This window comes from Hippopotamus amphibius, chromosome 2 (genome assembly GCF_030028045.1).
Source record: "Hippopotamus amphibius kiboko isolate mHipAmp2 chromosome 2, mHipAmp2.hap2, whole genome shotgun sequence".
NCBI classification, from domain to species: Eukaryota; Metazoa; Chordata; class Mammalia; order Artiodactyla; family Hippopotamidae; genus Hippopotamus; species Hippopotamus amphibius.
The window spans coordinates 215,438,267-215,460,801 of NC_080187.1; the positions used below are offsets into that span (position 1 = coordinate 215,438,267).

Sequence of the window (22,535 nt, forward strand, 5' to 3'; positions counted from 1 at the left end):
GTCCAAATCATGTAAAGAGAGAAGTGTATCTAGATAATTAGGCAGGTAAATAAACATATGCTTGCACACGCATACAAAATTCTGGCTACCGGAAAAATGCGCCAGTGTGATAAAGTCTGAGGGGTCAGAGGAAGAAATCACATTATATCATTTTTCTTTAAATGGTGATACTTTCATAATTAAAAAGGGAAAAACACAAATTTCTTCCATTTTTACAAAACAGTGTGAACAGACAACAGATGAATGATCAGTGTTGATCAGTATATGCAATGACAGGACTATACAGTGCTGTGTAAATATAAATAAACTGGTATAGCTTTGAAAAACTATTTGATGTTACCTGCTAAGGGTGAAGATGTGCATACTCTATGACCCACCAATCGCTCTCCTAGACACTCAAGAAACTTCCTACTATGCCCTCAGACCTGCTGAGTGGCCTGCAAAAATAAGCAGCTTGCACGAGAATGTAAACCCTTTCACTAATAATAATAAGCACACTGTTCAATTCCTTTCTGCCTGTTTTCATTTCAATAGCAAGACCCTCGTGATGAAAAACGTAGTGCACTGACTTACATTCTGGTGCAAGCTTATCTTGTCATTGTGAGTACCACTGCATTAGGAGAACCTAAGAGCGTTCACTGTAGTTCCTGTTTAACAGGAAAAGTCTGGAAATAGTCTGATAGTCCATCAACAGAAGAATGGATAAATTAATTGGATATATTCATATAATTCATAACCAAGTGAAAATGACTCAACTGGTGCCATATATAAATATAGATAAGTCTTAGGAACCACAGTGAGTGAAAAAAAAAGAGTCAAAGAAGAAAATATACGTTTTCATTTATATACAAGTTCAAAAACTACCCAAACTAAACAACTTTATTATCTAGAGGTATAAACAAAATGATTTTATATAGCACAGGGAATTCTACCCAATATTCTGTAATGGCCTATATGGGAAAAGAATCTAAAAAGATGGATATATGTATATGTATAACTGATTCACTTTGCTGTACACCTGAAACTAACACAACATTGTTAATCGACTACACTCCAATCAATTAAAAAAAAAGTTTTTAAAAACTAAAGAAAGTCAAGGGACTAACAAACACAGAGATCAGATTAATGGCTACCTCTAAAGGGGGGGGAAAAGGAAAAGAGATCGGAGAGAGACACACTGAACTTCAAAGGTCATGAAAACATTCTTCTTTCACCCCTAGTCCCTTGGTGGGCTCCAGTGTACCTGATAACTGGGTGTCACAGAGTACTGAATTCCCGTGGCTGACTGCATGGTCTCAGACACTGCTTCATACACGGGAGGGGCAGGGGCGAGCACCCGGTGCTGGTGAGGAAAAGCCTCTGTGCTACCAGGGATCCGACGCTGCTGGGCCGCATACACCGGTGACTCCTGGTCATCCAGACGCCGCTTCATTCTGCGCTCATGCTCAGGGCTGCACTACGAAACCTGCAGAAGCGAAAAGCAACAAAATGCAAACCAATTCGCACTCCACTACACCATGTACAACCAGTCATCCAAACTCAGCATAAGCTCAACTCCCAGAATCAATGATTATCTAATTCATGCTACAGATGATCGCTGGGCAGTTCTGTGCATGCTGGTGCACACACTCCCAACGCTGGAGAGATTATCATAACTGAAAGACAGAAATTTAAATATGTAACATAGTTTGAATCACTTTGGTACTACGGAGTTGAAAAATAACCTTCAATTTAAAAATACACAGATAAACCTTTCTTTATTCTCTAGTTTTCTAAAGTGCCATCATCTCTAACATTAATTACATTATTCACAAGCTATAAAAACATTCAAGTGTTTCTTCCTAACTGCTCTCAAAAGGTAGTACTATAATTGTGGTCTAATTTTTAAAATATGAATTGTTTCAACAATTAAATGGTATCATGGAAAGAACACTAGGCCAGGAACAAGAGGACAATGTTTCTAGACTTGCCAATTTAAGAAACTATGTACACCTCAAGAAGTTCCTCCTTCCGTGTAAGTTTGTTTCCCCCAAAATAAAAAAAGGTTGAAATAGACCATTACTAAGGTTTCTCTTGACTCTAACATTCTTTAATCCTAAAGTGATTCCAGAATCCCTTAGTTTAATAATCCCCCTGTAGGGAAACACTTCCTTTCCAGTTGGGTCTTTTCAGAGCTTTTCTAACATCGGTGCCATTAATACAAGCATATCAATAAGAATGAATGGTCCAGGGGCTTCCTAGGTGGTGCAGTGGTTAAGAATCCTCCTGCCAATGCAGTGGACACAGGTTCAATCCCTAGTCTGGGAAGATCCCACATGCTGAGGAGCAACTAAGCCCATGCGCCACAACTATTGAGCCTGCGCTCTAGAGCCCGTGAGCTACAACTATTGAGCCCGTGGGTCGCAACTACTGAAGCCCACGCACCTAGTGCCTGTGCTCTGAAACAAGAGAAGCCACCACAATGAGGAGCCCATGCACCACAACGAAGAGTAGCCCCCATTCACCACAACTAGAGAAAGCCCGTGTACAGCAACAAAGACCCAATGTAGCCAATAAATAAATAAATAAGTGAATAAATTTATTAAAAAAAAAAAGAATGAATGGTCCAGTCATCCAAAGACAAAACAGGGCCAAGCCCTACCACTTTTTTGGTCACAAAAAAATCTTAAAAAAGACACCACTGCTGTGGTAAGAAGATTAAAAATATAGTAGTAGATCTCGCAAGCCACTCCTTCTCCATCTAAAGCAAGGCTCTTTTTAAGATTGGTGGGGGCCGGAGGGTTTTCACCTACTTTCTAAATCCACCCATACCTCTTTTACTTCATTCCCTGGGAGCGTGCCCTGAGGGGGAAGCAGTCCTCACAAGGACTCCTCCAGGCTGCTCCACCTCTTCTTCCTCACCATCATCCTCAATCTTCCTGTCACTTAAATGCTCAGTCCTGAAATAGTGCCTTGGGTTTTTCTCACACCCCACAAACCTTAGTTAGACTCTGACACAAGAGCACAACCACTTCATTTACAAGCTGGCTGTTTTCAATATTATCTTTTTATAAATCTCAAGCCATAAATATTCTGTTGACTATAACTTCATTTATTTATTTATTTTTTGCCGCGATTTGCAGCATGTCGGATCTTAGTTCCCCTACCAGGGAAGGAACCCTCACTCCCTGCACTGGAAGCACGGAGTCTTAACCACTGGACAGTCCCTACTGACTATAACTTTAGATCAAAGGACTAACTCTCCCAAATTTATATATAATAATATGTTGAACTCAGTTAACTGGAGTTGAAAACATACTGCTGACAGCTGCTGAGGGGAAATATATCTTAACTGGTTATGTTTTCCTAGGCTTTTCTAGTATGAAGTAGCATATTTAGCTCAGTATTTCAAAACTTTTCAGACATACTAAGAGGTTGAAAATATAGATTTAGACATGCTATTTGATATTTAAGAACTACCAGTTAATTGATTACAAACACTCAAACCTATTTGGGGCTAAATCTAATAGATGGATAGAGTGAAAAGTCTTAAAAGACTTTTTGGCTGCTACTTCTATGTATACCCATGATCTACATCATGGTTTGGTTTTGGGTTCTACTGGTTTGAAACATACATGCTTAAACACACCTGGGATTAATCTCTGGAACCCAAAGCCAGTCAATATCCCATAAATGGAAAACCAAATTTAGATCAGAAGAGCACAGCATAGGACTATGGAAAAAAGACTACAGAGTACCTGTCAAAACCTGGATTAGAGTCCAAATTCTGATTTGAAGCTGTATAACTTTGGTTCTGTTTCCTTACTTGCAAAAGGATGTAATTAGACTACTCTAGTGATTCCCAAATGCTGGTCTATGGACAAGTCTATAGTAAAATGAAAAAGAAGGAGGGAGGGGGACTGCAGTCAGTTTTTCATAGATTAAGTATTAAAGAACTATGCTTTATTGTGAGATCATGTCCTATCTTTTAGCTATTAAAATATTTCTTTTCTAAAGTTACTGTGATTCTATAAAGTATTTAACTTCATTCGCCTCTAAAGAGTTTGCCTTCCAGACCATCTCTATGACTCTGTAGAGGCTGCCCAGGGTCTGCACTTTCTCTGAACTGCACTGTACTTTTTAAACAATCACCACTCTTAATTCTATCCCCTAAATGGTTCTCAAATCAACTGCTTCTTCTCTAGTCATACAGACACCCCCTCATTTCGAGACCTTATCATTCCTTACCTCAATTGTTACCAACACCCTCCAGCCTCTCTCCCATCTAGTCTACCCTCTACACTGCTTTGAAAATGGTTGGCCTTGAGACTTCCTGGTGACCCAGTGGGTAAGACTCCACACTCCCAAAGCAGGAGGCCCGGGTTCGATCCCTGGTCAGCGAACTAGATCCCGCATGCATGCCGCAATTAAGAAGTCCTCAGGCAGCAACTAAGACCCAGTGCAGCCTAAATACACACTTTTTTTTTTTTAATGGTTGGTTTCGGTACTTCCCTGGTGGTGCGGTGATTGAGAATCCGCCTGCCAATACAAGGAAGACGGGTTCAATCCCTGGTGCGGGAAGATCCCATGCGCCGCAGAGCAACTAAACCCGTGCACCACAACTACTGAGCCCACGCGCTGCAACTGCTGAAGCCTGTGCACCTAAAGCCCGTGCTCCACAACAAGAGAAGCCACCACAATGAGAAGCCCACACACTGCAACAAAGAGTAGCCTGTGCTCGCCACAACTAGAGAAAGCCCGTGCACAGCAATGAAGACCCAAAGTAGCCAAAAATAAATAAATTTAAAAATGGGGGAAAAAAAAAAAGTTGGCCTCAAATGCAAATCCAATCCAGTTGTAAATCCATCACTGGCTTCCCATCAGTTAAGAAAACAATCCAGGAACTTCCTGGTGGTCCAGTGGTTAGGACTTTGCACTCTCACTGTTGAGGGCCGTGGTTCAATCCCTGGTCCGGGAACTATGATCTCACAAGCCATCCAGCAGGGCCAAAAAAACCCCAAAAACCAAAACAAACAAACAAAAAAACCCAAAAACCAAACCAAAACAACACCAACAATCCAAATTCCTTAAGTCAGCCTTCAAAATTCTCTCCTATTCACTGGGAGGACAATTAAACTTACCAATTACATCCTTTCAGTCCCCACCCTACCCCCAGGCCTGTCAAATGTCTTCCTGCTCCCCTAAAGAAGCCTCAAGTCTATAAGCTTCTTCAAGGTAGGGTCCTTTTCAACTTTGTCTGCATTTCCCACATTCCAAACACTCACCACAGATGCTCAAATACTGTATATGCAGAAGGGAAAGATAACTAATAGTTAACATAATAACAGCATATATTGAGTGCCAAGCACCATTCTACACAATTTACCAATAACTATTTAATCCCTACAGCAACCCTATAAGCAAGATGCTACTATTCTCTGCTTTATAAATGAGAAAACTGAAACGCAAAGATTAAGTAAACTGCCCAAGGTTGCACAGCTAAAGGGCAAAGCTGGGATATGAATTTACGAAACCTGTCTCCAGAGTCTGGATTTTTTTGTTTTTAACTGAATACAGAAACATATCCTTTTTAAAAAATTAATTATTTATTTTGGCCACGCCAGGTCTTGATTGTGGCACAGGGGCTTCTCTAGCTGGGACGTGCGGGCTTAGCTGCAGTATGTGGGATCTTAGTTCCCCAACCAGAGATCCAAGCCTCGCCCCCCTGCATTGCAAGTGTGAAGTCTTAACTACTGGACCACCAGGGAAGTCCCCAGAGCCTGGATTCTTAACCGCCTCACGATCCTACCTCACACGGAAGAGAAGACGAGGAGGAAAGAAGAGTTCCTTTACTAAGACTTAACATGCATTGAGCAACTTCAGCTTTCTTCTCACGCACTTCGCTCATTTACCCTTTCTTCAGCCTCAACCCAACAGCAGGAACGCTTTGACAGCACTCATTCATTCAGTTAGCAAATATTTAAGGAGCAGATATGAGGGTGGTAGGTGATCTCAGCCCTTGCCCTAGAAAAGCTTAAAAACTAGCTGGAAAGACCATATACAGCCTCACCAGTATTCAAAGAAATATAAAGTAAAGTGATTCTCCAAAGGAACTGGAAAAAATTATGAGTATGATGATATTCAGTGTAGGTAAGAGTGCAGGGAGACACTATTGGTGTAAGTTTTGTTATAGACTATTTGGTTGGCAACTTGCAGGCTTTTATTAAATTTTTAAATTAAATTGAAAACATGCATACCCTTTAACGATCTACTAATTCCACTTCTAGGCCTCTAGCCTTTACATCTACCAAGTATATTTATTGCAACAAAGTATGAAAAATTTAAATGTCTATCAATAGCTAAATAAACTTGATTCATCCATATTAGGGAAACTATGTAGCAATTAGAAAGATTAGGGTTCATCTACAAGGAAAGCTCTCCCGGACATAAGAAGCGAAAAGAATAAGCTACAGAATATATACAGTGTGATCTCAACACATACACAATGTACTCTTACGATTTGTGCATTTCATTGTATGTAAATTTTGCATCAAAAGGAAAAGGCTAAAAACAAGCATTGAACTCTAGATAAAGACATGCATGCTCAAGTACTTAGATCAAAGTGTAAGGAATTCGCTGGTGGCCCAGTGGTCAGGACTCCAGGCTTTCACTGTCAAGGGCCCGAAAAAAAAAAAAGTGTACTAATGTCTGAAATGTACTTATAATATCATCAAGAAATTAGTTTGGATTAATAGATGGAGGAATGGATAGATGAATATACGATAAAGCAAGTACTGTAAAAATGGTAATGGTAAAATCCAGGTAGTGTGTATACATAGGTGTCAACTATAAAATTACATTAAATGTTGGGAGGAAAAGCTAATAATATAAACTGGTTCACAGGTGGTACAAATAAGCACTATAAACTTGGAAGGGAGTAGAAGTGTGTACACTGAGAAAGATTCTACAGAGAAGGTAAATGTTTAGTTATATCTTGAAAATTAGGGATGAATTAGGGCATGGGGGTATACAGGATGAAAGTAAAATATTACAGTAACTTTGGACTTACAGGCAATATACAGCTATTTAAAATCTTTGCCAATTCATTTATTGCAGAAATAATTTCCGAGTGCCAGGCCCTGTGCTTAGCGTTGGGGCTTCTGCACTGAACAGGTTGTTGCTCCACAACAACCACGTCTTTTGTATCTGACTGCTACCAGTTGACGTGCTCCTCACAACAGTCTTGTCAGATGAACATACCCCGAAGCCTCCTGTTTAGCAGGAAAATGATACTCAAAAAATTAAGCGACGTGTTCAAGGTCACATAGCTGGTTAAAGGAACAAGAGGGATACATGACCAATCTGGAGTAGAAATACTGGACAGACTAGAGTATCCTCCTTACAAAGAGGTACGGTGTAATTCCAAACTATGAAGTATTGAATGCCAAATGATGGAGCCACAAGAGTCAGACAGAAAACCACTTTCAAGCCCTGCTTCTGCTGACATGATTTCATCTGCCACTATGGTCTCCAAGTGTTTCAGATTTGGAGCTTACCCTGTTATCAAAACTCTAGTCTAAGAAGACAGAATTTTAAGAGCCAAAAAGGTAAAAAAAAGAAGAAGGCACTTTGAGGAACAGAAACTAGTAAAGAAAAACTAACGTGAACAAAACAATGGCACAGAACACTAAAAAGTCATCTGGCCATGTGTTTTAATAAAAGTGGGTAATAGCTCCAAATCACCATGCGAAGAAATCATAATTCCCAAAGAAAGTAAGTAGAGCAGGATAATTCTGATATTGCAGGGGAGTCTGCTGGAGTAGAGCAGAACAACTGAGGAGTGAATGTGACATGTTTCAGACAAATGTTGGAAGGGCAGAGGTAAAAGCTAACCCTTTCAGAACAAGAAAAATAAAAACCAATTTTCTAGTTTTACAACCTAAATGTCTTTAATCACAATAAAGAGTTGGCCTCCTAGAAATCCAGACATTTCTCCATAATTATTAAAATCTAAATGGAAAATCCAACTTTAAAGAACCTTTTCATTTAAATTAAATTTCACAAATTGGCTTTAAAGGAAACAATAGAATTATTTCAGTCAAGATAAGCTCAAAGTAATAGTGTGTATGGAACAAACCATCCTATTATGGAAGGTCTTAAGTCTACACACTACTTTCCTTTTGAAATGCATCTAATTTATGGTTGACCCTTTAGTGCCTCTTGATTTTGTGTTGATATTATCTTGAATTAGGCACATTTAAAGTTCTTTTATTTATACAATAAAAGAAAGAATCTGAAATTATTCTCTTACTGCTGGTCAACATTACATGAAATCACATAAAATGTGTCCTGGTCAGTTTATTTCAATAAATACTCTTTAAAAAATGGAAAGCTTCTCTTCAAAAGCAAAGAAATTTTTATCAAAGCATTAAGTGAATGTAATTACTTCAACCCAGTAAAACTTCCTGCCATAGTCTACTTCAAAACCTGTCCAAAAATCCACTTCTGGATTTAAATCTGCTAGAAAATGAAAACAGTGTTTCAGAATGAAAAAGCCACTCTATTTAGATTTCCCATGTTATTTAGAATAATTGCTCAACAAAATTAACAACCCATTCTTCTCAAAACAGCACAAGATCTAATACCCAAGCATCCCCTGAAAGTAGTTTCACATTCTTCTGATGAGGTGGTCCCCCAACCTGGGGAGATTTTGCCCCCAGGGCACATTCGGCAATATTGGAAGACATATTTGGTTGTCACAATTCCAGAAGAGTGGTGCTACTGGCATCTCATGAATAGAGGCCAGGGATGTTGCCAAACATCTTACAGTGTACAGGATAGCCCCTCATGACAAAGAATTTTCAGCCCAAAAGACTAATAATGCCAAGGTTGAGAAACGATGTAATATGACAATCCCATTTGACATATACCTTTTGCAAGCTTTGGTGGAGTTAGGTCATACTACAGTGTGATAATTTTTAACAAGGTCACTCAGGACAATCATCTTGTATGTGCAGAAGATAACACTGCTTTCTTTACGACATGTGATTCACCTTTAACCCTCAGTATACCAGAAAACGTATTATCATTTATCATTTAGGCTAAAAACACATTTATTAGAAACTCTAGTAAGAACTTAAAAAGTTCCTGGTTTTGAAGATATAAATACCCAAAATCAACAATATCCTTTAAAATGCAACTGACTAGTCATCAACTGTCATGCATGAACTTGGAACATAGTCATTCTATAAATTTTGATTCTAGATTTCAGGTAAATCTCAAGTAAAGTTCTAGCTTATTGTCATTTTGAGGTCTTCCCCACCCCCCACCCCCACATCATCAAACACAACTTTGAAAACATAGTTCTTAATTTTGTTGAAGACAGGACAATCATCCTGTGTGCTCCATAACTGCAAGCATTCTCACTGTAGACTAATAAATACCAATTACAACTATCAATCCAATGATTTTTTTCTTTCATTTCTACATGTTTCCTTCCAATTACCTCTGTACACCTGTCTTTGGCATCTATCCACTTACAAACCATATCAAGTAACTTTTGGTATAAAAACATCCTAAAAGATGAAAGAACACCATTGTACACCCTTTTAGCAAATTGGAATGGTTTGGATTCTTCCTGAAAATAATGCATTCTGGGGACTTCCCTGGCGGTCCAGAGGCTAAGACTCTGCACTCCCAATGCAGGGAGCCCAGGTTCAATCCCTGGTCAGGGAACTAGATCCCACATGCCGCAATGAAAGATCCCACGTGCCACAACGAAAGATCCCTAGTGCCACAACTAAGAACCAGTGCAGAGGAAGGAAGGAAGGAAAATATCTCATTTTGAAGTCCTTCTTGTTGAATGATTCCTGGATGAGGACATCATATTCCCCACCTGTTCCTCACCCTCAGAAATATATTGTCCACTCATAAATTCTTCAGTTTGAGAAAATTCATCTAGGATATTGTCATCTGAAGACTCAAAGGCTGCAGCTTGGCTTATACCATCAATTCTACATCATCATTACAGCCTACAGTGTTGCTATCTGTTGCATTGCTTTCATCTGTTAGTTCCTCCAATAACTGAAATATCTTCCTGTTAGTTTTCTTCTCTTTGCCATTATTGGAGGAAAATGAAAGAGTACAGGTTATCAAATATGTTGAATGAAAGCTTAAAAAAACTGTAAGAATAGTAGTATAAAGAACTGTCATATACTCTTCACCCAGATACCTCAAATGGTAACATCTTACATAATGTTTAAGATAGCACTTCCCCCCCCCCAACTTCTTTATTATACTTTCTTGAAAGATGCTGTGATGCTTTGGGCAAAGCAGTAAGAAAACTGAAGTAGTGATGACTTATTTTACTACTGCATCATCCTTCTAGGCAATTCATCATTCTTCCATTTTCTAATTATTTTAGTTTTTTTTTTTTTAACATAGTTGGGAATAACTGATAAGTAAGGATAAAACTAATTCCTAAGATGACGAAAGATCCAAATGTTTCAAGATATGGGATGCCTAAAATCATCAATATCCTACAGTATAGGTCAGATATATAAGTGGTAATAGCTAAAATGAGTTTACTCCATTAAAAAGAAAATAAGTAAATTTTCTCTTCATTGTTTTGAAGACCTCTAATAAAGAATAAAGTCATGAAATATAAATCCCGCATGCTGCAACTAAGAACTGGCACAGCCAAATAAATTAATTAATTAAAAATTTTTTAAATTAAATATTAAAACTAGGGGAATATAAAAGAAGGAAATCATTGTGTAACCATATTCTCAAGGACATTAACATTTAGTTTGTGTGACGAGATTTCCAGAAACTAACTGGGAATTGTATAAGACAACAGACTTAAGTGTAACAAAAGATACACTTAGAAAAACATAAAGCTGAAGCTTTATAGCTGAAGCTATAAAGAAAGCATTATAAAGAATAGAACTCAAGATAGTTCTTAAGATGATAGGTAGATGTGTCACTCACCTCATACTGCCTCTATCCTATTAGCTATATTTCTGCCCCTACACAGACATGGGCACACAAATCTTTTACCACCTTTGTATCCTCCACTGAGCTTAGCATAATGCTTTGCTGTGATGGAAACCAAATCATTCATTCACACATGCATGCATCCTCTAATATTTATTGAGCACATACTATTTGCCAGGCATTGTTCAGGGAGCTAGGGATATAGATATAAATAAAACAAAACTCTCCTCCCTTAGGAACTTTACATTTTAGTGGCAAAAATAGACAACAATAAACAGTGTTCAGAATATCAGACAGTGACAAGCGCTAGGAAGAAAAAGCAGAGAAGAATTTTTAAAATTTTAAATAAGAGTAACCAAAGAATACCTCATTAATACACGGTAACTTTTGAGTAAATGAAGTAAGGAGGTAGCCACGTGGAAGTCAGTGAAAGAAGCATTATAGGCAGAGAGGACAGCAAATTTGAAGACCCCTATGTACATATGTGCTTGATATTTTATTTTCCAAGAAAAGCAAAAAGGCCAAGTAGTTGGAGCAGAATGGAGGAAAGAGAGACTAGTAGGAAATGAAGTCAGAGAGGTACTAGAGTTGGGGGGAGTAGGTAGGGAGCATACTGTGTTTGTTCTCATAGGTCATAATAAGAACTCAAACTAAAATGGGAAGCCATTGGAGGATTTTAAGCATAGAATCACTTGGGTTGCTATCAACATGTTAAGAACAGAATGAAGAGGGGGAATAACAAAGCAGAAAGAACAGTTAAGGTGCTATTGAAATAATCCAAGCTAGAGATGTTAGTGGCACTCACTGCTGTAGTTGGGGATTAAAGGTGGTATTAAGTGGTCAAATTCTGGATAGTATTTTGAATATAGAGCACAGTATTTATTTGCTGACAGACCACATGTGAAAAAGACAGAGAGAAGTCAAAGATGCCTGTTAGATATCCAAGAGGAAATATGAAGTGGGCCACTGGATTTGCTCATCTACAGTACAGAGGAGAGGTCCCAATGAGAGACAGAAATTTGACAGTTATCAGTATTGTTTAGATTTTGGAAAGGTAATATGGTGCATAGTGTAGCTCTCCATAATCAAGCACATTCACATTTCTGCACCAAGCGGGACAGCCTAGATCAGGTTGTGCCCCTAAATTAATTGTGGAACCAAACTTACCCAAAAACAAACAAATTCTTGCATTTCAGAACTGCAGATAAGGGACTATGGCTCCATATATCCTTCAACGGCCTGCAAAGTCAACAAGCCCAGCCCTGGAGGATACCAGCACGACTGAGGAAAATCCACTGGCACGATGCTGGTAAATACAAGGAACGTGCAGGCACCCACGCAGAGAAGGGGGTGAGAAATACAAAAGCAAAAGAGGGAGGGGCAAAAAAGAGATGCATCAGTTAGAAATTGCTACCAATAAATGCCTCACTAATTTTGAAGCCAACTGCCAACTAAACAGAGGTATCCTCTAGTTACCAAACTTTAAAATGCCATTAGAGTTCAGTTTGTAAACTACTTATCTATCACCTACCGTGTGCCAGCACTGTCCTAGGCACTGAGGCTATCAAGAGAGTAAAGTCCCAATCTAGATGAACCGTGAGCCACGGGTGCAGCCCTCCCTGAGGAAAACCAGTATCAGGTTGTTGCTCTGCAAACATACAAGGACACACACACAAAAATCTGCATTTGGTTATAACTGACAACAAATCCCACTGGACATGTCTTTTGGGTGTTTTTTCTGAGGGGGGTTTGGGGGACATGTCTTATGAAGAAAGAGACCCCAAAAGAAAGTTACATAACTAAAAATGTCAAAGGTGGTTTTTTTTTTAATGTGTTGTTAAAAGACAATCGGACAGATAACTATATAAAGACAATTAAAATTCATATTTAAAAAGAAGTCTGTCAGAAAAACAAAATTCCTTGAAATATTTGGAAAGAATATAATGTAATAATGGCAGAACCCTGATTCAGACTACCCAACTATGCTGCTGGATGAATTTCATTATTTGACTTTAACTTCAACAAAAAACAAATACCCAGAATTAATTACTTAAATTGTAACAAGAAAAAGATTAAAATCCTAAGATACTACTTCTACTACTCATTTCTTAAAGTAGCAGAAACAGGAAGGCATGTGAAGGAAAAGAAGTACAGTATTAGGAAACAATAGTTGACCATATTAACAATATATCTTCAGCTTGACAGAGTAACAGCAACAAGTTATGCCAAGTCCATAATTTCTTCACTGTGATTCTCAACTACCTTCCAAAGCAGTAGATGCAATCACATCTGCAAACTGAAAAGAACAGGATTCACAAACTCTGGAAGATAGACAATTCATGTGCCATTTTCAATACAATGCCACCCCTTCTAACATTCCAAAGCACTCTCTGGGAGGTATTTTGAGAGATGTCTAACAACTCCCTTAAACTGGATCTATGATTTCAGACTCCTCCCTGCTGTTTCTTATTCAGTGTCCCCTCTTCCTCTTCCCACCAAAAGGTGGGCCCTCTTCTGAATTCCTTACAGCTCTCTGTACTTGACTCTTATGCACTCAACCTACACTGATGTGTAGTAAAATCATATTATATGTATATTTACCTTTCTTTTTAAGAATGTAAACTTCTTAGGGACAAAGACTCTTCCTGTGTCAGTCCAGAGCTATTTCAGAAGATGCTCAATAACCTTTAAAAATTGTGAATCACTGTGTTGTACACCTGAAATTTACATAATATTGTACATCAACTATATCTCAATTAAAAAAAAAAAGGAGGTTAAGAATGCAGGTTGACTCAATTTACCTTTAGAATCTGAATCCCAATCTTTTCCCTCAAACCTGCTTTCAAAAGCACATTGCTGGGGACTTCCCTGGTGGTCCAGTGGCTGAGACTCCGTGCTCCCAATGCAAGGGCTCCAGGTTCGATCCCTGAACAGGGAACTAGAATGCCACAACTAAGAGTTCACATGCTGCAACTAAGGATCCCGCATGCCGTAACTAAGATTCGACACAAGCAAATAAATAAATAAATAAGCACATTGCTGCTTCCTCCAAAAATTAAACCTAAAATCACCATACGACCTAGCAACTCCACTTCTGAGTATATACTCAAAGAATTCAAAGCAGGTACTTGAAGAGATATTTATACATCCATGTTCATAGCAACATTGCAACAGCCAAGAAGTAGAAACAACCCAAATGTCTATCGACACATGAATAGATAAACAAAATGTGAATGGTGGTGATGACTGCACAACAATGTGTATGTACTTAATGTCACGGAATTGTACATTTAAAAAACAGATAAAATCATAAATTTTATGTTATATATGTTTTACCACAACTGTAAAAAACAAAGAAACAAATAAACAACCCCCCACACTGCTCCTTCTCCATTTACTATCCTTAGACCAGAGGCAGCTGAAGTATAGTGTTAAGAGCGTGGACTCTGGAATCAGAATGTCTAGGTTCCAATTCTGGATTAGCTACTTACCATACGTCTAACTTCTCTGTCCCACTGTTTCCTCATCTTTAAAACACAGATTTCATAGTACCCACTATACAGGGCTATAGTGGAGATTAAACAGATTAAATAATAAATATATAATACTGAATTCAGTGCCTGGGGGGTAGTAAAGGGTTCAATAAATGTAAGTTCTCTTATTATTATTCAAGGAGACAGAGGGTACCGTCTGAAAAAGCATTTAACATCATCTTTATAAGAATCTGCAGAAAATAAAGCTCAACAAACACTTGGTTAATGGAGTTACCCAGAAAAGCAAGAAAGCCTTTGAAAGCACTGCACTAGATTATTGAATGCCATGGACATAATCTTTTAATTCCAACTAAAAATTCACAGCCATTAACATCTGCCTTGTAAAGCTCTCCAGTATATTGTCTGTTTGCACTTGAGATGTAAACAGAACTATGCTTTGCCAGGAATCTTATCAAATTACTACACACCTCCTTCCTTAAAAAAAGAAAAAAATTTTTTTACTCTTTAAATGAAACCTTCTTAATTACAAAATGCAAATCTATCTAGGGTCTCTGACTCTGACAAAACTATAGGGTATGACACTGATATCTGGAGAGATAAGAAGTACTTATGAAAACTTTCCTAATACAGCATACCCAGGCTCTTACTTGAATTCTTAAAGCTTATGTGTGACTTCTGACCCTGGCTCTCCAACAGACAACACGTTCTGTTTTTTATTTTTTTAATGCAGTTTTTATTTATCTGTTTATTTATTTGGCTGCCTCGGGTCTTATTAGTGGCATGTGGATCTTTCGTTGTAGCACCCGGGCTCCAGAGCTCTTGGGCTCAGTAGTTGCAGCATGCCAGCACACTTGCCCTGTGGCATGTGGGATCTTAGTTCCCTGACCAAGGCTTGAACCCAAGTTCCCTACATTGGAAGGTGGATTCTTAACCACTGGACCACCAGGGAAGTCCCCAACATATTAAGTCTTCTGTGTTTCCCAGCACACAGCATTGCAAATGGTGGGAACAACTATGTGTTGACCAAACTTTCCTCAATGGTAAATTCTCCACTATTTTCACAAACTGTCAGTTTATAGCATCAGGAAAAACAACCAGGTTTTCTGTCTTCACACCAGTTCTACTGCAGTCACCATTAACGAACTGAAAAGCTACTGTTGCCATTGCTACTTCTTTAGCTAAGAAGGTAGGACTCAATCTCTTCACATGAGTATAGCACAGGGCACCAAGCTCTCAGTCTCAAGTGAGCAAAGCACAAATCTAGAATTTAACTTTAGTTCAGCTAATTAGCCAGAATGCATAAATAAACATATTCATCCCATGTTTACTTTCTAATGAAAATTATCGAAAACACAAGTATCTTCTCTTAAGAAAAGAGAATGTCTCAACTCCGAGGAAAACCCTCAATTAAAACGGTTCATTAAACTTGAAATGTCCTAAGGCAATTTCCCAATACAGGTTAGGGGGCAACACTACATAAATCACATACACAAGGCTACACCAGTCCTAGAATTCATCCTACTCTCTGTAATAAAATAGGGCAAGAACACTATTTTATAGAATACAAACAGAAAGTAGCCTAGATGTTCTAACAGAATAACATAAAACCAGTAGACTTTTCAAGAACACCTGAAGTTACCTAAATTGCAACTTATTTGTTAAGTTAAATAACAGAACCACCTGTACAATTAAAGCATTCAAAAATGCAGGAGCTGAAGAAACTGGAGTATTTTATTCAAAGCCTGAGTTAAAAAAAAATCACCATGTTTTATAAAAGATTATTTTTTTATTAAAATGTAAATCCAATCCTTCCTTTTCTAAGTCTCAGCCTTGTGAAGAGGAGCTTCCAAGCCTTTTCTTGGCTAACTTGGTTTGAAGTTCCAAGGCACCGAAAGTGGCCAAGTCTAACTAACTACCCACCACCTCATTGGCTCAGAGGAAGCCCCGCCCCGTACAGCCACGGTAACCCATCATCAAGGAAACTCCAGGAAAGGTTGTCCCCGGCCACATTTCTAGCCTCCGATGACTCTCCGCCCCTCCCCCACCATCACCGCTGCGGAAGCACGGTCTCAGCACGAGCAGCACTCGACCACAGACTGCGACGAAAGGACCTTGAGCACCTCGCCCCAATAATTACAACCTAGAGAGGACTGGCTGGGACCACGCTCCCACTCTCCAGGCTTCACGGTGCCATCCCCGGTGCATGGAGCAAAAAAGGGACAACAGCTCTGGCACCTGACCCTCGTGCCCCAGGCAAAAGGCAGGGCCGAGCCACAAGAGAAAGTCCTGACACCTCCACAGTTTGCAGACTGGGGGCCCCTCCCACCCCAAGGAGACGTAGGGCGGGGCAGATCTAGGCGCCGCGACTCGCAGCCAGACCGGACAGCGGGCTTTCCCGAGCCCCGCCTCACTTGCCAAGGAGGCGGAAACCCGGGGAAGGCGGAGGACGCCCAGGGGGAGTGGCACCGCCGCTCCGTGCGGCCCCTCCGGCCAACCGGATCCCGGGAAGGCGGAGGAAGGCGGACCTCACGCCCCCTCCCTGCCGCGCCCCGAGGCCACACGCGGGAGACCCTAGCCAGTCCCCCCACCCAGCAGGCCAGCGGGAGGCCGCCCAGCCGAGGCCCCGCCCAGCCCGGGAAGACAGGAGGGGTGGTCTGCAGCAAACAGCCCCGAGCGCAGGGCGCGGCCCCGCCCCTTTCTCTACAATCGCACGCGCGCGCCGGCCCCGCCCCTGAGCGGCGGCGCGAGAGCCCGCCCCCTCCGCGCGCACCGGGACTACGCTCTCCTCCCCCTCCCGCACCGAGAGCCACCCCGCTCCGCCCCCCACCCCCCTCACACATCCACACGCCTCCCGCCCGCCTGCTCTACGGGAAGCCGAGGAGGTCAGCCCCCCAAAAATACACACCCTCGAGTCCGGCGTTACCCGCCAGCAGGCTCCCCGCCCCGACCCCGGCCCGGCGTGCTCTCACCGCAAAGCTGCTTCGGCCGCTCCTTACTGCGTGTCCCTCTCGGCGTGAGCCTCAGGCTCAGCAGGGAGGCCCCGAGAACCGCACGGGGCACAGGCCCGCCAAAGCGGGCTGGCAGCCTCCTCTCCGCTAACGAAGCGGTCACAGGCCCCAGTGCCCAGACTGGGAAGGAGGGAGGGAGGGAGGGAGGGAAACTCCGAGGGGGGAAGGGGAGGGGGGGAAGATGGAGAAACCGTCTCCGCCGCCTCTACCGCCGCGGCCGCTTCTCTGTTACCCGGGAAATCCCGCCCACTCCCCCGGCCCGCCCCGCAGAGGGAGGACTCAACTTCGCTGCGCACAGGCCGTACTATCCGCCCGTCAAAGCTTTGGCCAATCGCTGCCCCCTGCCTGCCGACTGCCCGCCCTTTCCCCCCCGGCTGGGAGGGGAGGGGAGCCGCTCACCTTCTCCACGCCCCTATTGGCGGGGAGCTTCCCTAACTCAACCCCGCCTATTGGAGACGAATTGCTGAATCCCACCCCCAAGCCGCCACACTATTGGAGGGAGCGGGGAAGCTCTTCAGATCTCATTGGAGGACTCCACATGTCCCGCCCCATGCCGTCTCAGCTACAGGCCCAACAGCTCCACTCCCGCCCTCGCCGGTCATTGCATTGGAAGGCTACCCCGGGCTCTCTGGCTGCCCCAGGAAGGTAAGTAACCGATATGGGGTAAAATGTCCGTGAGACAGGCTCCTCCTACCGCACTGCCGGGCCAGGCCCCGCCCCCCAACCATCGGATTGGGTATCTCGGCGCCGGTAGGAGCCTCTATTGGCCAGAATGCCCGTCTAGGAAGAAGCTGACTCCGCCCCGCCCGAGGAGGCTGAACCTTAGCAGTCCTTTTGTGGAATGTTTACACTAGAGACTGAAGCGCAGAGTTCCAGGGCCTGAAACAGGAGGTGGTGCGGAGATCAGCAACGGGAATCCGATGCCCTAGGATTTGAAAGGGAGAAGCAGCAGCATTGCCACCCTGGAGGACCCCTTTACAAAAAAAGAGAAAGAGAACCTCAGCCTTCCCATCCGGTTCTCTACAATTTACATTTCCGCACACTGCCTCCTTGTAAACACATGTACAGAGCAGCCGACAGCTTTCAGTAAGTACAGAATACAGAAATAAGGGCTGGAGACCAAAGTCGAGGAATAGCCCTAGGGGTTGCTGCATACTTCTAAAGCCGACACTCCCTAATCCTGAATATGCAGCCCTAAGAGGGCGGAGATAACCTAAATGGGGGCAGGGCCCTCAGAGCCAACGCCCTGGCAAGCCTCCAGAAGGCGGAGCGTGAAACGCAAGGCACTTGCGATCTCCAGGGTAGAACTGGAGGCATCAGACGCGAAGAACTGAGGAAGGAGACCACACAGGCCACGGCATAAATGAATCTTACGCCACACTTCAGAGAAATGATTAAAAAAATTCCAGAGTTGGGGACAAAAGTAATAAGAACAGCTGATTCTCTCTTCCTTGGCCAACGAATGTTAATGACAGTCCCTAGCCCTCTCTATGTAGGTAATATGGCCTTGAACACAGAGAGACAAAGTACTTGCGATACCTAGGTGGCTTTTATTTGTTCACTAAATAGGGCGAACTGACGCTGGCCTTGCTTTGGGGGGCGCTCACGGAGCGCCAGGAGAGGAGGGGGCGGGACTATAATTTTCCCGCTCTCTTCCGCAAAAAGGCTACTCTCCCAAGAAAGCTGAGTCAGTATCCAAGAGGCAAGCCCCAGGTAACTTACTCCTGGGTCATATCTTGTCCTCCCTCCGCAATCCACCGGAGACCACCAGAAGTGAGCTCTGGCAACAGGTGGGCCTGACTCCAAGCCTCAAGGACAAGGCAGCGAACTATGAACTCCATACATAGCCGACAGATGGGAGCAGCCTCGCCGGGAGTCAAGCCCTGCCACAGGACGGAACTCAAAAAATAAGTCACTCCGACGAAACAAACAAGACCCCCAGGCCAAACCTCTAGGAGGTTACGAAGAAGCAGTAATTATGCAGAACTGACCGAGAGCTATTTTAACTCTGGGCCGTCGTCCTCCGCTCCCTGGACTGGGTGCCACACGGAGCTCCCACCTGGACATCAAAAATCACTTGGAACCCAAGCAGAATTGGGCCGCTCCCGACTACTCTGTCAGCAGGGGATGAGCTTGCCCTGGATCTTGCCTAAGACATCCAGGCCAATCCTAAGTTGCTCAGAGTTTTTGATAAAGCCAAGTAAGGACAGCGGCTGCCTTGTGCTGGGAAGAAAACACACTGCCAGCGTCCGCAGCGTTCTCAAGCTTAAGCTTAGGGCGATCTCCAGGAAGCTGAGAGTCAGGGAAAAACCAGGGTCAGAACTAGTACTTGACGAGGAAGGGCAGACCCCACCCCCTCCTCCCAACCCTTGCATAACTTTGAGAGCTAAGCCCCCCAAAGCACCTTACACCATCAACCCCTAACTTCATCGCAAAGGCTACCAGATCTCGAGCCTTGGAGGCATCATTGTGTGCCTTCTTTTCTCTCCCCGCCCCCTTTGCCAAGGGCTCGAAGCCCGGGACTTCCGGGCGGGAGGACAGTTCGAAGGAGCAAGGCGGGCCTCACACATGTGCTGAGCGCGCACACACGCTAGGGGAGGGGGCGGGGAACGGGGGTGGACTTCACCCCTCCCGCCCAGGTTCGCTCCGCCGGGGGAGGCGGGGCCATCCACCCCACCAATCAGAAGTAGGGGCGGGACCTTGCGCCTCACGTAAGCCGCAGGAATCCTCTCTCCGCCCTTCACGGAAAAAAATCCTAGCAACTTAAACTCCAGCCCGGCCTCCGATAGGCGGAGCTCGGGAGAATTCACCCAATCAACAACCGAGAAGGAAAAAAGGGAGCCTCGTCCAGCCAGTGGAAGACAAGAGAAGGCGGGCCCTCTGGAGGAGCCCGACATGGGTGGAAGAGAGAGGGAAAGGCCCCGCCCCTCAGCTCCCCTCCGGGCCGGTTGCACAAGCCGTCGCTGGAGTAGATAGTAAACAGGCTAGGCCAAGGAGTGGAGGCAGGGGCAGCCCGGCGCTCCACGGGCCCGGACCCCTGCGCCTTCCCTCCCGGCGTCGCCCCGCCCGACCTCGGCGGCACGCGCCGGCGCCCCGCCTCCCAGCCCGCGGCCGCCATCCCGGCTGACAGGCGCGCCCCCCGCGCCCCTCCCGCCCGCTGATGCATTTCCTTTTCCCGATTCCGAGCGTGGAGACTGTTTTCCCAGTTTCCGACCTTCACTGCCCCTTTCAGGCCACCCCCTCGCGGGCGCGCTCACACGCCTGTGCCCCCGCCCCCGCCGCATCCGCGGGCGAGCGGCACGGCCTGGGGAGGGGAAGGGAGCCGCCGCCGCCGCCGCCTCGGGGTGGGCGGGGAAGGAGGCAGCTCCATGTTTGCAAGGGGATCAGCTGGGGCCGCGGGTCGAAGCCGCCGAGTTCCTGGAGGTTTTCCACAGCCCCGGGCCGGGTTCGGGCGCCGAATGCTGGCCCTGTGGCCACGGCCCGGGAGTTCGGAGAGCCCAGAGCGGCGCGTGGGTCCCGTGCCGAGGTGCTGGGGCTCTTTCCGGTGGCCTCCCCCGCCCCCGGCCGCCCCTCCCGCAAGTCCGGCATTGCCCCCGCCCCCAGAGTCCATAACAACCGCGGGCCCAAGGCGCCCGCGCCTCTTCGGAGCGCGCCCACCGCCCCCTCCGACAAGTTTGCGGACTGGAACAAAACCCTCGGGCGGCTGCCGCCCTCGCCCCGCGCGGTTAGCCGGGAAAGCCGCGGGCCCGGGCTCGCTCGCTAACTCCAGCTCTCGACCAACTCCGGGAGCCGCGGGCTCCGTGGGCCCGGCCGGCTTGGCTCAGGCCGCCGCCCCCTGCCGAGCCCGCGCGCCGCAGCCCGGGCCCGGTTCCAGTCGGTGTACGGAATCTCCCCTTTTTTCTTCTTTACAATAATTTTTTAAGGCATTCCAGGAGCGATGGGGATCGCCTCCTGCCGGCCCCTTACCCAGTCTGCCGCCGAAACCTACCGAAACCGACCGCTCTGTGAAATAAACTAGGCAGCACGGCCGGCGCACTGGCGACCCCGGGCTGGGCCGACCCCCTCCCCACGGATCCGGCCCGGCTTGGAAACACACACTGGCGAGCGGGCGGCGCCAAGAGCTCTCCTTCCTGGCCTGCCCCTCGCCTCCCTCGGCCGCCGGACTCCGAGCCTCCCCTAGCTCCGTCCCAGGGCCCGCGGCGCCTGCACCAAGGCGGACTGGCCAAAACGAGCGGCCGGCAAACAAGCCCCCCAAACGCTCGAGATTGGGGAGACCAAATTAAAAGCAGCTGTTTAACATACCTTCCGAGCCAGGCGAGGAGTCCTGAATGGGGGGAACGCCCCCCACGGGCCATTGGCTCCCCGGTGCTCGCGTCAGTCATCCTCGGCCCGCCTCCTCCCCTCGCTCCACCTCTTCCCCTTCATTGAACGCCCCCTCCCTCCAAAAAATATAAATTAATTAATTAAACTAGCCGTGAGTGGGAGGCGCATCCGTGGCAGAGGCCCCTATCCCTACCGCACCGCCGCTTCGAGTTTCTTGAGGCCCTTGCACTGGAAGGAGACCTCCTGGGACTCGGAGATCCGCTGGGTGGACCGGGAGGAGGAGCTAGCGGGGCTACCTGGCGCCCACTTCCTTCATACACACACCCCATTTGGAGCTGGGCGGAGGGAGGCGGGTAAGGATGCCCTAGCGACTGGCTGGAATGTCCCGACTCCCTTGGCTGTGTGACCTGTGTCCGGCCCATTCTGTTAAGCGCCTGCCTAAAAATGAGCGGTGTAAGCGGGAAGTCCTGTGTTCGGGGCAACAGGCACTTGCTTGAGCACCTACTGGGGTGAGGCAGGCACATTCATACCGCACCTGCTGCTTGGGTGCGATTACAGAGACTGAATGAGATGCTCACTCTGTACCCTCCAAGGGTTTCAGACCTAGCTGAGGGGATACTACAGAAAGAGCGAAGGCAAGATGGAAATGTGTATATAAATAGACATCCACACAAGCTGAGATCGGGGAGATTCTTTCTAGCTGAGGAAAACTGGGTGAAGTCTTCATGGAGGAGGT

General features: G+C 45.0%; 2 protein-coding genes across 8 annotated transcripts in view; one reads left to right on the forward strand and one right to left on the reverse strand.

Moving 5' to 3' along the window:
* Positions 1 to 21,796, reverse strand: part of SIN3A (SIN3 transcription regulator family member A) — a 65,178-nt gene extending 43,382 nt beyond the window's left edge. Inside the window, exons 1-5 of one of the 7 annotated variants that reach the window (XM_057723402.1) lie at positions 17,438 to 17,892; positions 13,576 to 13,691; positions 12,506 to 13,270; positions 12,142 to 12,280; positions 1,244 to 1,465 (exon numbers count right to left, since the gene is read on the reverse strand). In XM_057723402.1, coding sequence (XP_057579385.1) covers positions 1,244 to 1,432 — 189 coding nt within the window. In that variant the 5' untranslated portion in view covers positions 1,433 to 1,465; positions 12,142 to 12,280; positions 12,506 to 13,270; positions 13,576 to 13,691; positions 17,438 to 17,892. Of the gene's footprint in view, positions 1 to 1,243; positions 1,466 to 12,141; positions 12,281 to 12,505; positions 13,271 to 13,575; positions 13,692 to 13,775; positions 13,970 to 17,437; positions 17,893 to 20,690; positions 20,767 to 21,778 lie in introns of those variants that run through there. The other 6 variants (XM_057723405.1, XM_057723404.1, XM_057723407.1 and 3 more) reach the window with 6 other exon arrangements.
* LOC130844713 (basic salivary proline-rich protein 2-like) lies at positions 16,491 to 17,567 on the forward strand. The gene is made up of 2 exons (XM_057720804.1): positions 16,491 to 16,584; positions 16,648 to 17,567. The coding sequence occupies exons 1-2, from the start codon at positions 16,491 to 16,493 to the stop codon at positions 17,565 to 17,567; spliced, it is 1,014 nt and encodes a 337-aa protein (XP_057576787.1).
* Positions 21,797 to 22,535: the final 739 nt, after the last annotated feature.